Raw genomic sequence first — 17146 nt, 5'->3', positions numbered from 1 at the left:
TGGGAGTGATATTGCTGCTATCCCCAAAACAATGATCATTAGTATTATAGTCTATGGTTTGGTATAATATAACAGAGCCAGCTGAAAGTTACAGAAAACACAGCACCTGTACACTGTTGGTATAAAATGTGAAAACCCTGCAATAAATGCAGTGAAGCTTAAAATGTTCAATTTACGTTGATACTGAAAGGAGCTGATTCAGCTGAGGGGGATTTTCTGAGGCTGGTTGTGCTAGTTTTTGTTGAATTGCAACATGCAGTATTGTAAGATGTTTCTGTTTCTCTGCCCATCCCAAGTTTAGATTATTATAAAGTCAGAAAATTACAAAACTCACAACTAGGCCAAGGCCCACACACTATTCAAGGAAGTGAATAATAATCATTTTAACTGCACCATTTGCACCAAAATCTAACTTCATAGTTAGTCACAGAAAAACTAAACAGAAATAAAAACACACCTCTGGAAATTGTCAGTATTTGTCATGTATACACACACCGGCCACTTCATTACTTACATCTTGCCATTATATTGGGATGGATCCTGTTTTGCTTTTAGAACTGCTTTAAATCTTCTTGGCAAAGACTAATCTAAGTTTTGGAAACTTTCCTCAGAGATTTTGCTCCAAATTTCTGGTCTCATCCATGATGAGAATCTCTCATTCCACCACATCCCAATCGCGCTCTATTGGAATGAAATCTGGTAACTGCGGATGTAAGTTGAGTGCAGTGAACGCCATGTTTAAGAAACCAGTTTGAGATTAACTAAGCTTTATCACATGGTGCGTTATTCTGGTGGAAGCAGCCATCAGAAGATTGCACACTGTGGTCATGAAGGGATGACTGTGGTCAGCAACAACACTGAGGTAGGCTGTGGGTGTTTGTGATAGTCATATAGTGCTAAGGAACCCAAAGTGTGCCATGAAAAAATCTGCTACACCATTTCACCACCAGCAGCTTAAAACCTTTCATGCAAGGCATAATGAATTCATGCTTTCATGATATTTAACCTAAGGTTTAGCAGCAGAAATTGAGACCAGACAATGTTTTTCTAGTTTTCTATTTCCAGTTTTGGTGAGACCATGTGAATTGTAGCCTTATTAAATCACCTTTCATTCCCCAGTTTGAACCTCAGCAGGTTGTCTTGACCATGTCTGCACGCTTCAATGCACTGGCTCACTCCCAAGTGATTGGCTAATGTACTTGTAGTAAGGAGCAGCTAAACAGATGTACCCAATAAGGAGGCTAGTGAGCGTATATGTGCTCACAACTTCACACGTGTAAGTGTCCATTTATGAGCGTTGGTGGAATGGGCATCTGCAGTTCCTTAGAAGTGTTTGCTGCAGTTTGGCAGAAGGTGGTGATGGTACCAAGGATGGTGTAATTATGGCATAATGTCACATCAAGGCTGTAAATGTGTTAAATGTTCAGAGGCAAGCAGCATCTGCTCTGGTTCCATCTGAAAACAGCATGAGACTGTTAATAATAACATCAATAAAGCTCAGTTAAAAAAAAACTCTCTTCAAATAAAACTCCCTTGGGATCTTGTGCTCCAATAAATATTATTTTATGTGTTCCAAATAAACCGTGGGTGAACTCAAGCAAATGCTTCTGGATAAAAAAAGGAGGCATTATCATGTCTGTGTGTGTCTCCATCTACTTCTCAGCATGCATTTTTATTTCAGCATTCATCTGATCATTTCTGCCTTTTATATTCCACCCATCTATGACCCCAAACAAGCACTGACAAGAAAAATGACATCTTATCGTCTCTTCAGCAGAGTGCAGTGCAGCAAAATCATGAGAAGACCTGCGAAAGGTAAAACAGGGGGCACATGTTTCTTTGCCACTGTTTTTCCCAGATGGTCATGTGGAGGGAGCTGTGTGATTGGAGATCTAATAAACCGGTGGATATGCTGCATCGCCATTCCTGGGAGGGAGTTGTTGCCAGAGCAACCACACCACAAGCGCTGCAGGTAATGGTGGGAAATTATGATTTGCTGGTTGCAACTTGCGCACGCTCTCACTGCTGAATCAACTTTGAGCTCTCAGTGGGGGTAGCACAATGTGAGCAGTAGCGAGTTTTATACATCACAAAGGACGTAGAAAAAGTTCCAGATGGATTCTGCAAATTGGTAAATATAAGAAAAAAACACATTATACATTTGTACCCAGACGCCCTGCAACTATATGGAATAATTCAAAATGTAAATCTAGACTAGAACATCATCTGAGATTCAGAGGATGCAGCTGTTTCCTCGTCAGACTGCTCGCTTTTCTCTTTTTCTGCTCTCTTTCCTGCGCATCCAAAATAAATTATGCAAAATTAGTCATTATTGCTGACATGTTCTATTTGATTTTAGACTAAAATATGACCTATAATTGAATTCATTCCTTTTATGTTTACTTCTGCAGGAAAACTGACTGCTAGCCTACAGAAGTGAAAGAAAATAAGGTTAATTTCTTCGTTAATGCTGCCTAATTCTTAAGCTCCCGTGGTAAAAAAAAAAATCTCCTGATGCACTTTCTCACCTTTAGTTTTCTGACATCAGCATGTTGACATATACAATATTATATTGTATCCTGTGCAGAACAGGAGTTAGTCTGTTGGTTTTCCATCAACAAAGTAAAATGCATAAACCTACACCTGATCTATTTTTGTTGTTGTTGATGGATGCAACTCAAAAAGGGCTCCACTACAATGTGAGGGGGTCTGAGGAGAACGTTCGGAACCCTCTGATTTGAAGGGTTAGGGGGTGACAAATCGAAATGCTGAGTGGACTGGTCCTTTCTCCTCAAAAAAGATTCAAGATTCCAACAACAAAACAAAAAGAATAACCTAAAATGCCTACTATGTGGATGTCACAAGAAGGACGCCATCATATTAACTTCCACTACCACTGAGGTTTTCTTTGGGGTCTGCTCAGTATTAAATGAATGTATGTATCTGAAGAGTCATCTGTTTCCTGGGGTCAGCAGTTCATAATCCATCAACAGGGTAAATCAAGCTGAAACAAAATACTTGTTTGCATTTTCTTTTAACTGTTTGCGTCTTTCTATCAACAGTCCATCATAACCATGTGAAATGGTTTGAACACTGCAGTATTTCATCAGTGGTACGCAAATCCAAACTTGGTCTACTAATGTGGAATGGAGAATCTATAAAAGCTTTGATAAAAACCAATAAAATGGCAAAAGTGTCTTTGTGCTGACAATGTATATACACATATCTGTAATTATCTCCTTAATTCTTTTGTAAATGAGCAAAACCTGCACATGACATCCTTGCACACATTCTTGCACACACTGATGATAACATCTGTTCTCCGTAGCTGTAGTTTGGATGAAGTACCTGACAGGCAGTGCCCAGACTTGCAGCTCAAACAGAAAGTGATGAAACAGTGTCATTTTCACGGCTCCCGCAAGAAAAGGAGGGAGGAGAAGGCGGCAGAGGAGCAAGAATGAATCCAAAGAAGTGACAGTTGTGTAGGAAATATGTATCTTTCTTAAATTCCCAAAATGGACTCCTGTGTTTGTGTGAAGAGTTTGCGTATTACTTGCCTTATGCCTAAATCTGTTTCCACGTCAGTGTGGGGACTCACCTTCTGTATGTGGATAAAAGAAAATCCCTATGACGTAAACAGTTTAATTTAATGCTGAAGATCTGGTCAAAGGGTTCTGGTAATGTTCAAGTTGAGTGATTCTTAAACTTCAGAAGCTCCACAAGCCAAAAAGTTCACACCCAGCAGCCAAAAATCATTAACAATTCAATTATAATAAAAAATTACATTATCATTATATCACTGAACCTAGCTTCTCTTCATGTTTTTCTCCGGGTCATCCATGCCTGCAGTGACTCTATGTTCCACCAGTTAGTCTTGAGAAACCAGTGGGTAAGGGCCAGTGTGTAAAGATATTAAAAGTCCAGGAATTCAATGTTAGTCATTAAACTTCCGAGTCTGTGTGTGTGTGTGTGTGTGTGTGTGTGTGTGTGTGTGTGTGTGTGTACGGGTTCGTACTATCCTGGTGGGGACCAAAATCTGACTTTTACTATCCTGGTGGGGACTTTCTGCACCGTGGGGACCAAAATCCAGGTCCCCTCGGGGTTGAAAGCAATTTTCACACTCAAAATGCGGTTTTACTGTCAGGGTTACAATTAGGTTATGGTTAGGTTTAGGGTAAGGGTTAGGGTTAGGCATTCATTTTTAATGGTTAGGGTTAGGGTAAGGGGCTAGGGAAAGCATTATGTCAATGGGATGTCCCCACGAGGATAGCAAACCAGACTGTGTGTGTGTGTGTGCGCGCGCGCGCGCGCGCGCGCGTGTGTGTGTGTGTGTGCGCGCGCGTGTGTGTGTGCGGAAGAGAGAGCTAGGGAAATGGGGGAAGAAGTGGGGTGACTAGATCCACTTTAAAGTCCATTTCAATTCATAATTATTATGAATTATTAACTCCGAGCTCGTGGCAGACAAAAGATTTTCTACCAAACACGTTCACACCTTTTTTTGACTGGTGATAACTACATTTCAGTAAGGTTTACCCGAAGAGTGAAAATACGCACAATGTTTAAGCGCTCAACAATAACACTAATATTTTAAAAAGAAAACATCTAAATAGTCTCAGTGTAGTCACATGTCATTGTTTCCCCAGCCTGAGGTTCAATCACAACATAATCCGCGCATCGCAGTTTACGGCCGGTAGGGTGGGATTTTCGTTCCCATGGTGGTGATGACAGAACAGATGGTGAGGCTGCTTGTTTGGGCACCAGAGTCGGTGTCAGAGGCGTTTCTGTCCAGCTGACCTGCACAGGGCAGCTGCTCTCTGGAAGCTGCGCGCTGCTGCTTTTCACTGCTGAAGTATCGCCTGTCGCCGTGTTTCAAACACCAGTTGGAGTAGAACGGGTACGAAAAGCCGGCGTAAGGGGTGCTTTGCTATAAAATCTCTTCGTTCGGGTTCACATCTGTATTCGAAAACATAGTTTGCGTCGCTCAGTCATCTTCCTGGAGTAGCGGATGCTGCATGGGTCACATACAGTAGCCTGCAGCATTCTTTGGTACGGAGGATTCGGCGCTTCGTAGGTGAGAGCAAAACGCCTGTTTATTTTATGCATGTGCTGATGTTTTTGGGTGCATGCCCGTAGAACAGCTCAGGCGATTTTCTTAATTTCTGACTTGTATGACGGCATTAATATTTTAATCCGTTTCAGAACGTTACAGATGAAGTCATCATTTTGCAGTTCTTAAAAAGATTTGAGAGCTGCACTGTTCAACAAAGATCCAATGTGACAATAATGGATTGTTCACTCGTTAAGAGACAAGACTGATTTGATTGCCCGAACAAACGGAAATATAGATTATTCAATAATAATAATAATAATAATAATAATAATAATAATAATAATAATAAGGTTTATAGATGTCTGGACGTTATCATTCTGCGATGTGTGCTCAGTCAGTCTTATCAATAAAATGCTTTTTTTCGAGGAGATTGCGCTCTGCAGTCAGTCTCTACAGGGCATATCTTTATTATGAGCCTTTCCAAGTCTAGACAATCATCAATGTGTGACGATAGGACGCAGGAAAACAAAGAAAACATGAACCAAACCTGGTGTTAAAAATGGCTTTAAGTGAAATTATTTTTGTTTTAATTGTTATAGTTTTCTCCATAAAAGATCTAAATAAAGATCTAAATGGATCGTTGTTAAACGCGCAGTATTGCAGACTCTCCACTGTAGTTGGTTGAACTAACAATGTAGTGTAACATTTACACATACTTTCCAGGTGCAGTGCAGAGTGCACTGGGGCAACTGAGTAGTATTCACCTCTCTCTCTCTCTCTCTACACACACACACACACACACACACACACATACACACACACACACACACACACACACACACACACACACATACATATATATATATATATATATATATATATATATATATATATATATATATATATATATATATATATATATATATATATGCCAAATAAGGGTGAGGAAATGAATCCTTAGGAAGTGTCTGAAATTATGACAAGGAGGGGAAGGAGACAGACAACCCTGTGTTTCTACTAGCAGGGGGGTCTGCATTGTTCGGGTCACCTTTGTCAAGTTGGCTCTGTTGTTTCAGCTGCTGCATTACAGAGCACCTGTTACTGAGATCTCTAATGCGGCACGAATTGTTGAAGATCATAACTGTTTATTACAAACGTCTGGTTGAGTTTTGTCATCTTGTTTACGCAGACAAAAAGATTGTGCATGATTTGCACACTGCCAGTCTTCCAGCAAATGCAAGCACACAACTTTGTGTAGTCACCCAATGAGCCAGTGATATGAAAGTTCAGGAGGCTGTGGACCCCCCCACCCCCCACCCGAATCTTAGCATCAACAATGCACAGTGACGTATCTCCTCAGCTGGTAACAGGGAGTGTGAGAAAATACCGACACAAAGACACGACTTGGTGTGTCTGTGCGCCATTGTGCGCCATAGGGCTACCGCTGCAGCATGTTCTGGAGCTGGAGTTCCCACAGTGGTGGAGGGGAGTTGAGGGTGTCAACAGCTTGACCTTATTCTTTTGAGAGTGTGATCTGAATTCAAACATGAGAACGCAATGAGCCATTAAAAGGTCTTGTCGTTTTGTTATGACTGAATGAGTGTTTTTATTTTATTTTATTATTAGTATATGTTTTTTCACACTCTACAGTGTACTTTAAAAAGCCTTTTTAAAATAAAATATGATGCTCTGTCAATTTAAAGATTAAGTATGTCATTAAAAACAAACTAAAACACTGAAAATGTAGGTAAAAAATAAGAAATGGTAAATGAACTAAGTTTGTGAAGACTTATTGTCCATTCGATGCAAACCACATTCATTCACTACATTTTTATTGTCCCTTCCCACATGTAAACTCACACATAATGAAGAAGCACATTTGCTAAAAATCCACTCAAAAGAATTAATATTGGCACGATTTCTTTGCTCTGTGCAGTAGGTCAATTTAAACACAGAAAGTTAATTTCCCTTGACCTCTGAGTCTTTCCAAATAGGGATTCCCCAGAGATTAGAGACCTTGGCATGTCACTATGATTGATCGATACTCCAATGACAACATATTGGCTTTTCATACACGCTGCAACTTTAAGGAGAGCTGAGGTGGAGAGGGAGAGTGTGGGCAAAAAAAAGGGACAGGAAAAAAAAATAAAGCCAAAGAAGAAAAATTGTGTCAAGATCCATCTCTGTTCCACAGGGAAATAAGCCTCCTGTATGGATTTGCGGTAAATGGAAATACAGAGACAATTTGCTGCTCTGCGACTTTTAACCTTCAGTGGATTCTGAAGAAATCATGTAGCGTACTTTTCCGTGATTCCATACATACTATTCGATTTTGTCATTGCTCCTTGAGTCCTGTGGTGTTTTCAGCTCAGCAGTTTCCTCCTGTAGTCTTCTAGCTCTCCACCTTCTCTCTCTTTGCGCTCTGTCTTTTTCCTGACTGGGTGGACATGCATCCCTCTCAGCTACACCTCTGCAATCAGCAGCTGCACCAAAGCCCTCTGTGATGTGAAGTGAGACACTTGCATACTAATGGAGCAGAAACAGGATGTCTCTCAGGCAGGCCAGCACAGTGAGGACATGAAGAAAACATCAGGCGGCATTGCTTAGGTTTCAGTGCCACATTACAGCTCTGGATTGATGCTGTTTGTCATGGCAAACTCGAAGCATCAGTAAATGAATAAGTGTCTTATTATTATATAGCGTATGGTGATGCATGTGCAAAGTATAGTTTTATTTATTGGTTCCTCTGCGAGGGCAGTGTTTTCCTTGCACATATGGTTGGCTGTTTAATCATACCAGTGGGTTTCTATTGCACCAGCCCAAGTTTTTACTGGCATATTTCATTCGCTGCCTGATGGCACTAATAGCTGTCTTCTCATATCTTTGGTTATGGAACAAATGCCGGTGGCATAGCCGTTGCCATGGTGATGGCATGTCTGTGAGCCTGTTGTGTGGCTGCTGATTCAGAAACACTGCTCACATTTTGCACCCAGTGAAACGGGCCCCAGAAACAGATGGGTGAAAGAATTGCCTCCTGTGAAAAATGATGTGGTGCGCCATCAAGTGAAGTCCCTCCTGGCTGTGCCAGGGGCATATGGTGAAATATAATATTAGCAGCAATTCTTAGAAGGTGTAAAATCAAATGAACTGAAATTACTCATAAAACAACACAAGTGTCATGATTTTTATTCAATCAAAGTGTTTTCAAATCAGGAGCCCCCTTTAACGTCTGTGATTGAAAACAATGACTGCCAGGTGCACCCATAAAGACTTGCAAGCCGCAGATCTGAAGAGAAATGATCCTGCATCTGATTGCAGGTCTGTTTTCCTTCAGGGGCTCTCATTATCTCGCCACTTGTATTGTCCAAAGAAAATGTCTTATAAATAGATTTATGGAGCCTTAACATGGAACAGACAAACTTTGTTATGTGCCGCAATTACATCCTGCTGTCATGCTTCGGACCCTCAGGGCCAATGAACCTCTGAAGGTTCAGCTGAACCAAGTGCAGACCAATTGTAGATTCCGTGCAGCAATTGTAGATGGATGTTGACGCATTTTATATGTATAATGTGAACTTGGATTAAAACCTCATAACTACTGGGTGTGCTGTGAGAGTAAATCCCCTCAGCTTGAGCCTTCAGTTTAGACAGTCAGCTGGATAATGCCGAGCTACTGAAGGATTTTTCTTCCTCCTTCTAGTGTTCTGAGTATGCATGCATGTAAAAATCAGCAAGTCAAATAAGAATAGGCAAGGACGTGTATGTGTCGGGGGATGGGTTGCGATGGGACGAAAAATGTATTTTGTGTGGAAAGTGTAGATCCAAATGTAAGAAGAAATATGTTTCATACAACATCTGTGCTCTCTGCTGCCACAGCCGAGCGATTAGCAATAGATTTTCAGCATAAAGGTGCTCGTACCCAACAGGTGCAGCCCTGCTGTGGCAGTGAGTGTATTATATTATATCTCAAACTGAATCTCTGCTGCATCCCTGAGAGCAGTGAAAACAAGAGTTCATAAAGTTGTCCACCACCCACCCTCTTGTTGATATGATCTGGTAGGACTTTACAAGTCCTCTGTTGCAGTTTAAATTGTGAGACTAAAGTGTGTTGCCAACTACAGAATATATAGTTATCATGAGGAAGTTGTATGTTGAGCTTCTCAGTTACAGAAGCTGTCTATAAGACTGCACAGAACACACAAGCTGTGTAGAAAACTGTAAGAATGTGCATTAAAGGCCATAAAACTCTGATACAATGTGAAAAATGATGTGGTGCGCTATCAAGTGAGGTCCCTCCTGGCTGTGCCAGGGGCATATGGTGAAATATAATATTAGCAGCAATTCTTAGAAGGTGGAAAATCAAATGAAATGAAATTATTCATAAAACAACACAAGTGTCATGAATTTTTATTCAATTAAAGTGTTTTCAAATCAGTATGCAATGTATGCAAAAAAAGCAATGCACATAGATTTGTGTTATCCTTCAAACACGTTAGCAAGAGTAGCAGTGAGCAGGGGGTCAGAGCAGCAGGCTGCATGGCTTAGCACTGGACCAGCAAAGGCTCGATGTTATGAACAGGTGGGAAGCCATTCCAAACACTTCAGCAGAACTGGTCTGTGGCCAACAATACGTGTGTGTGTGGGTTGAGCGGAGAGAGTGTACGTGTAAATTTGTGTACTGCAATCATTATGAAGCAAACTACCAGTGAAAAAGAGCATATGTGCCCAACAAAACTTCCCAGGGTCAATAAGGTCAACACGTACACACAGCAAGACATAGGTGGGGACCGGATGCTGACTCCCACAGTGTTGCCAGGCTGCCAGAAACCTAGTGGCAGGTGTCTGAGTTTTATGGCCTCAGCATGAAAACAAACATCACTCCTCCTGTCTTCTCCAATTTAATACCCGAGCAATGCAACACATGGAGCAAGAGAGAGAGGACAGATAAATGTGTTATCGAGGAGATTTCTATATATATTTATAGGCAAGTAATTAAAATGAAGAACATATGACTGGATTATTTAAATGATGGATGATTAAAAGCAGAAGGAGAAGCCACATGTTCAGAGTTTTCTAATCAGGATCTATGAATAGTAGGCACACGTTCCTGCTGCCACACTTTAGTCACACTGAGAGAATCGATTAGATCGGATAGTGTGTGACCAGGTCACTGCAGAGATCAGCCACCTGATCCAAGGTAGCATATGAATTCTTTGAGAAACTGGGGTGAGCGCTGAAGCTTTAATGCTTAAACATTCTGTGGTATATTTCCTCTATTTGACTGAATTTGTTGAAAGCCTTTTTTTTTGTATGTGCAGTTCCTCTCCTCTGCTGCATTTCAATTTCTAGAAACAACTTATTTCTCGACATGGCACAGGCTTTTATTCTGTATCTGTCAAGCAGTTTTTACATTATGGTGTATGCGATGTTAAGGGAAAAACAGCGAGAATCTGTCAACACATCGCAAAGCGTGAACAGACACCATATGAAAGGTGAGGGAAAACAATCTGTATCTATTTTATGTTAATATCTGAGGAACCTGCTACTTACGATCTGAAATAAATGTTACCCATCTCGCACACACACGCACACGCATGCACAAACTCAACCTCAGTATGTGAGGATCAAAACAAGCGTTAGTGTTAGTCATACTGGAAGCTGAAACTGCAGTTGTTTGTTTTAGTGAAAGAAAGCCAAGAGCCTCTTTTGCTTTCCCATTTCTCTGTCTTCTATTATAGGAATAAATGGAGATTTCCTTTCGGTTGTTTAGGATGCGTACTGACACATAGACACAAACACAACCTCACATACAGACAAGATACAGTGTCTGCACGTGCAAAACTAGCTAAAAGAAGAATGTTATTTTTCTAGTTTCTAACAGTATAGAGGAATTCTTTTTATTTGTTCAAAGAAACTGACAGCAGTTCCTCATTCTCAACACTCATATTGCTTGTGAAAGTCGAGTCTGTGTCGGTCATTCTTAGTAATATTTGTCAGACTGTGTGACATCAGACTGTAGAACAAAAGCAAAAAAGCATAAAATCTTAAAAATGCGCTGGCGGCTTAGGATGTCAGTCAGCTCGTCTTAATCGCAACAAACCTGGACGTGCACAGTTATACAGCGGGCCCACAGCTCAAACTTTTTTTGTGACTGCCTACCATGGGGTCTTTATCATAAGCAGTGAGTGATTAACAGTGAAGAGCACTCACTCCCAGTATATTAAGCCTGTTGTGTAATGGGCTCACAGCCAGAGTTGCCGGCTGCTCCCACCCTGCTCGCTCGTTGAAGATGATAACTGAAACTAAGCTGGTATGCAGATAATCTAACCAAACCAGAGAGAGAGCGAGAGAGGGAGAGAAAACATTTTCATAATCTCCAAGGAGACAGATACATCAAGGAGGCACAGGCAAAAACAAACCTATCATCCTACGTGCTGAAAAGTGTAGTGCTCAGTCTAAAAATGTTGCCTCTTTCTCCCTGTTTGTTAACCTGCTTGGGTAAAATGGCAATTTTAGTAAAGGAGGAGCAAGATTTTAAATACGTTGCAATGCCTTGTGATTTCATTGCTGTAACACTAAAGCTTTACATGTAAATAAAGAGTGCCTCACTCAAGAGCGAATTTCAAGCAGTCCTTTGGGATGACTTGTTTCAGCTGAAGTTCATTTCAAGATCTCGAATTAATTAAACACACTTCTGCTTATTATCAGTTATGTCTGGATGTGTAAGCTGCAATTTAAAATGATGATAAATTCCTATGTGACTCAAGGGGAACCACATGAATTTGACAGATTCTTTCTGCCCCGTTAGACACATCATTTTAAATATCCCTAAACATCTGTGAGGTGCTGCTATGGAAATGTGACGTGTCTCATTTTTTTTCATCATCTTGAAATTAATAATGAACTCATTACCTTCTCACTTCACTCTGTTATGCCGTTTTTCTTTTTTTTTTTTCCTAGTTACTTATATCTCTTAACAGCTGCCTTACTCTTTTTCTTTTTCAGGTCAAAACCTCAAGTTGAAGTTTGGATCTAATGCCTGTCCTGCCTGTCTTTTGCAAACTCCTTCCTCTTGGTTAGAAATCACCATTCTCAACCTACAGCAGCTAGCTACAAAGGAGACTAATGCTTATTAACCGTGCCCTTATATCCTCCTCCCAAAAGCTGCCTCTCATTTAAGCCTTTTGTGAGCAGGGTGAGGAGACAACATGGCGCTCAGCTGTCAGCCTTGGCCTCCTCTAATCTGGTTGTGCATAGGATTGCTTCTTTGCTTTCTGTCACCGGCACACGGCAAAGATTGCCCTCATTTGTGTGTTTGCGAGATCCGCCCTTGGTTCACCCCTCAGTCAACCTACAAGGAGGCAACTACAGTGGATTGCAATGATTTAAGGCTAACACACATCCCTACCAACCTGTCAGTGGATACCCAAGTGTTACTGCTCCAAAGCAACGCCATCTCTCGTACCAGCGGAGAGCTGGAGGTACTGTTTAACTTGACGGAGCTAGATTTATCCCAAAACAACTTTAGCACTGTGGAAGCTGTCGGCCTCACAAGCATGAACCACCTGACCACTCTGCATCTAGAGGAGAACCAGATCACGCAGCTGCCAGACCACTGCCTGCAAAACCTCTCCAACCTTCAGGAGCTCTACATCAACCACAACCAGATAAGCTCCATCTCCCCTCGAGCATTTGCAGGACTGCACAGTCTGCTGCGCCTCCACCTTAACTCCAACAGGCTCCATGTCATAGACAGCCGCTGGTTTGAAGAAACACCCAATCTTGAGATTCTCATGATTGGGGAGAATCCAGTTATTGGCCTCCTAGACATGAACTTCAAGCCCCTAGGAAGGCTGAGAAGTCTGGTTCTGGCTGGAATGGATCTCACTGATGTTCCACCCGATGCATTTGTAGGTTTAGATAATTTGGAGAGCATTTCTTTCTATGACAACAAATTGGTCAGTATCCCCCAACTGGCCCTTCAGAAAGTTCCCAATCTCAAATTCTTGGATTTAAACAAGAATCCAGTCCAGAAAATTCAAGAAGGAGACTTCAGAAACATGCTACGTCTGAAGGAGCTGGGCATCAACAACATGATGGAGTTAGTGTCTATTGACCGTTATGCTATGGACAACCTCCCAGAACTGACTAAACTAGAGGCAACCAACAACCCCCAACTGTCTTATATCCACAGGTTTGCTTTCAGGGATATGCCATCCCTTGAGAGTCTGATGCTTAATAATAATGCTCTTACTGCCCTTTACAAGCAAACTGTGGATGTGTTGCCAAATCTGCGGGAGATCAGTCTCCACAGCAACCCATTGCGGTGTGATTGTGTCATACAGTGGATGAGTTCCAACAGGACCACGGTGCGCTTCATGGAGCCCTTGACTATGCTGTGCACCTCCCCACCAGAATTTAGAGGTCAACGGGTCAGAGAGTTCAGGCTGCTGGAGTCAACGGAGCAGTGTCTTCCCCTTATATCCCATGAAACCTTTCCCAGCCACTTGAATCTAGAGCTGGGCATGAGCGTGAGCCTAGACTGCCGGGCAATGGCTGAACCAAATCCAGATATATACTGGGTGACTCCTCTTGGAAACAAAATCACAATGGACACTGTGTCAGAGCGCTATCACTTGAGCAGCGAGGGCACCCTGCGGCTTTCTCACGTGCAGGTGCAAGATTCTGGTCGTTACACCTGTGTGGCCCAGAATACCGAAGGGGCTGACACACGGGTCGCCACCATCCGCATAAATGGAACCCTGCTCGACAGCACTCAGGTGATGAAGATTTATGTCAAACAGACGGAGTCACACTCCATCTTGGTGTCCTGGAAAGTCAACTCTAATGTCATGTCCTCGAACCTGAAGTGGGCTTCGGCCACCATGAAGATTGACAATCCACACATCACCTACACAGCCCGTGTCCCTGTAGATGTCCACGAGTACAACCTCACGCACCTTCAACCTGCCACCGAGTACGAGGTATGCCTCACTGTCTCCAACATCCACCTGCAGACACACAAGTCTTGCGTTAATGTGACAACACGTAGCGCTACCTTTGCCCTGGACCTGACAGACCAGCACCCAAGCGCAGCTGTGCTAGCTGTCATGTCAACCATGTTGCTCTTCCTCAGTCTGGCCACTGTGGGCATCTACATGGCCCGAAGATGGAAGAGGAAAAATTACCACCACTCCTTGAAGAAATACATGCTGAAAACATCCTCCATTCCACTTAACGAGCTCTACCCTCCACTCATTAACTTATGGGAGGCTGACGGTGAGAAGGACAAAGATGGCAGCACAGAGGGAAAACCCTCTCCTGTTGACACCACGCGCAGTTATTACATGTGGTGAGGATTCACTGAGGATTTATTGTCTCCAGCAGCACAAAGACACACTTTTGCCATTTTGGGGCAAAAGTTGACTAAAGTTGCAATTTTTTTTGGATTCTCAGCTTTGCTAATAAGAGGCAGAGTGATCAAGTGCAGGATTTTTATTAGTATAGCGTATCGCCTTTGTTTGATTCTTTCTAACCGTTCTGGACTTTCCAAGATGGCAGCTGTAGTTAGCCTCCAGGTTGTCTTAGTTGCTCTGCTCTGTTTCTGTGGTACATTTTTGACTCACTTATTTTTGGGAAGCTTCTACAGCAGCAGGGTCGATGGACTTCTTCCAGCATTACTAGAAATGTTTCTTTCTCGGTTTTGTAAAACAGTTAATCTGTTGAGCACTGATAGATAAAGGAGTTTGTACGAACTTCGAAGCTGACAACGGGGTTTAGACTTGTTAAACTGTCTACTGAATGTTAGCAATTGTGCAGTAATGTTGTATCAACTATATCTTTGAACTTTCTAATTTACAGCGCAAGATATTAGGATTTTAGTTTGCAGATAAATGTGATGTTAAATGCTAGAAATGCAAATGTTTGATAAGTACCTTTTGACTTCTTTTTCCTTAAGGTGCACTAGAAGCCTTTTGACTTTTTGTTCATTCTTTCATTTAGCTAGACATTTTTTGGCTGCTTAGTTTATTATTTTCACATGCAACATGTATACTAAACAAGTTAAAATAAATAACATTTTGATTCTTTTACAGAAATTTGGGAGTTTTCTGTGACTCTTTGGCATTAGAATTATTGCATCTGTTCACTTTAGATTAACAGTGTTAGTGGTTGATGACACATGCTGTATTTAGGCTCTGAATCTCATGTCTTTATAGATGGTACTGTAAGCTCTCAGTTCCACAGATAGATGTGAATGTGTGCTGCCCTCTGGTGGATGCTACATATTAAAACTAATCATGTTTAATATGGCTGTCATTTATCAAAGCTTTTACCTTCAGTACATAAATAATACAACACTTTTTTTTAAAAAAAGAGGAAAATACTGCTTTATTACAGCAACTTTATAATGGAAATGTATGAAACAGTGCTTTTGAGCAAAAAAGGACAATTTTCTACAATGATTTTACAGCAAAGTCATTTTCTGTACATTAAGATTTACTTTCAGCACAACCAGCTTTTAGCTGATAATGGCAACAAGAAAAAAACCACACTAATCTGTTCCAGTGAAAGGTACAGTAACTTGAATTATTAATATTTTTTCCCACCAGTACTCAAAGGTGGCCAGAGAAAGCTTTGCCATTCGTTTCTTATGAAAACATCTGAAAAACTATAAAAGGTGAGAATCCTATGAACATATATCATAGTAGAGAAGATTTACTGTCCATCATTTTCAGATGTTTGGCAATGAGATCACAGTAAAAGGTTGCATGTCCTTCCTGCATAGTCAACAATGGGTTTAGGCAGCAGCTTCAGTAAAAGTGTGTTTAAGACAAGCAGGTGAGATTATCGTTTCTCCTGAGAAACACAGCGAAAACCAAGATTAGAAGCTGAGCTGTCCGGTGTATTTTGGCTTCTTGCTGCACAGCGATACCTGTAACAGTAAGACTGAAAAAGGGGGGGGGGGGGGGAATTTACTGTGAATGAACTGAATAATGTCAGTAACAGACACTGCTTTGTGATATTTTACTGTTTGATAGTCAAGACTACTGATATTAATCTTGTAGACAGCCTGCTTATGCACAGTCTCCAATCACTGACCTCTCTGGTCCCTCACATGTGTAATTATAATGTGAAACAAGAAGAAAACTGTGGCCAGTCAACATGTGACAAGGCAGTCACTAGCATCAAAAGCCCCATGTACCAGAAAGGAAAGAATGAATACATCTATCCCTTTGTTATCCCACAGGTGGAGAGTAACAGAGAACAGAGAGCTACCCTACTTCCTCTTAGAAATGCTAATATCAGTTGTCTGGATTCAGTGTTTCCAACAATAACATGGTTTCTCCAACAGCCAGAACCGTTTTACTTTCACTGATCACTTCCCACAAAATCCCAATGAGTGAGGCCCTTGGTATATTTAACAAATAAATAATTAACCACGTTTTAAATTTCAGATTTAAAAAACTGGATGTTTAACATAATTTTTTTCATACCCTGTGGCACATGTATGACCCTCCCTTCTTCACTTTATCTTTGCCTGAGGGAGGCCCCGTCTGAAAGAGAGCAATGGTAGATAATAATTACAGAAAAAGAAAAAATCAACACCCATGACAAAGACAAAAGCCTGAATGTAATCTGTCATTACTGGGTTGCGTTGCGGGTCCGTGGTGTGATGCACAGTCCACCAGTCTGCTGTCCATTCCCATGCATTCCCCACCATGTCGTACAGACCAAAAGCATTGGGAGGAAAGGACATCACCTGTAGGGTATAAGGGCACTACTGTCACTTTACTGCAATGTTTTTAAAAATACATTATTGTTAATATTATCATTTCTAATTTCTAAATTCTACACTAATTCTAAAAGTAGTCTAATCTATCTATCTAAAAGATATTTAAGCCCTGTGGCTTGAAGAACTATTGTGCATGAATATTTGTGTCTTTCAATGGTACATACAGTATATTATGGTAATTAGAACACGCTAATGCTACAGTATTATTTGGCCTGTTAGTGCTGCTGACAAACTGATATCCTTAATCACAGTGAGAAAATAAAATGAATAAATACATAAATAATAAAAACTATATCAACTTT

General features: G+C 41.2%; 1 protein-coding gene and 1 long non-coding RNA gene across 3 annotated transcripts; one reads left to right on the top strand and one right to left on the bottom strand.

The window, feature by feature from the left end:
• The first annotated feature begins 4732 nt into the window (after positions 1-4732).
• Positions 4733-15303, top strand: LOC134623190 (leucine-rich repeat neuronal protein 1-like). Of its 2 annotated transcripts, none has more exons than XM_063468383.1 (2): positions 4733-4894; positions 12056-15303. In XM_063468383.1, exon 2 carries the CDS (start codon positions 12259-12261, stop codon positions 14404-14406), a length of 2148 nt encoding a protein of 715 aa, XP_063324453.1. In that variant the 5' UTR covers positions 4733-4894; positions 12056-12258; the 3' UTR covers positions 14407-15303. The 2 variants fall into 2 exon arrangements, with proteins under 2 accessions (XP_063324453.1, XP_063324452.1); XM_063468382.1 differs by having other exon boundaries at positions 4733-5071.
• A 151-nt stretch (positions 15304-15454) lies between these two features.
• Positions 15455-16823, bottom strand: LOC134623191 (uncharacterized). Its single transcript, XR_010093256.1, has 3 exons — positions 16698-16823; positions 16546-16605; positions 15455-15997 (listed from the first exon to the last, which is right to left on the bottom strand). It is a non-coding gene; the product is annotated as an uncharacterized LOC134623191 (long non-coding RNA).
• Positions 16824-17146: the final 323 nt, after the last annotated feature.

This window comes from Pelmatolapia mariae, unplaced genomic scaffold, assembly GCF_036321145.2.
Source record: "Pelmatolapia mariae isolate MD_Pm_ZW unplaced genomic scaffold, Pm_UMD_F_2 NODE_ptg000464l+_length_39450_cov_1, whole genome shotgun sequence".
Taxonomy (NCBI): domain Eukaryota; kingdom Metazoa; phylum Chordata; class Actinopteri; order Cichliformes; family Cichlidae; genus Pelmatolapia; species Pelmatolapia mariae.
This window is presented reverse-complemented; position numbering and strand designations above follow the sequence as displayed.

What these genes read in the sequence shown, in the direction of transcription:
- LOC134623190 (XM_063468383.1), top strand. Translation starts at nt 12,259, where the DNA reads ATGGCGCTCAGCTGTCAGCCTTGGCCTCCTCTAATCTGGTTGTGCATA.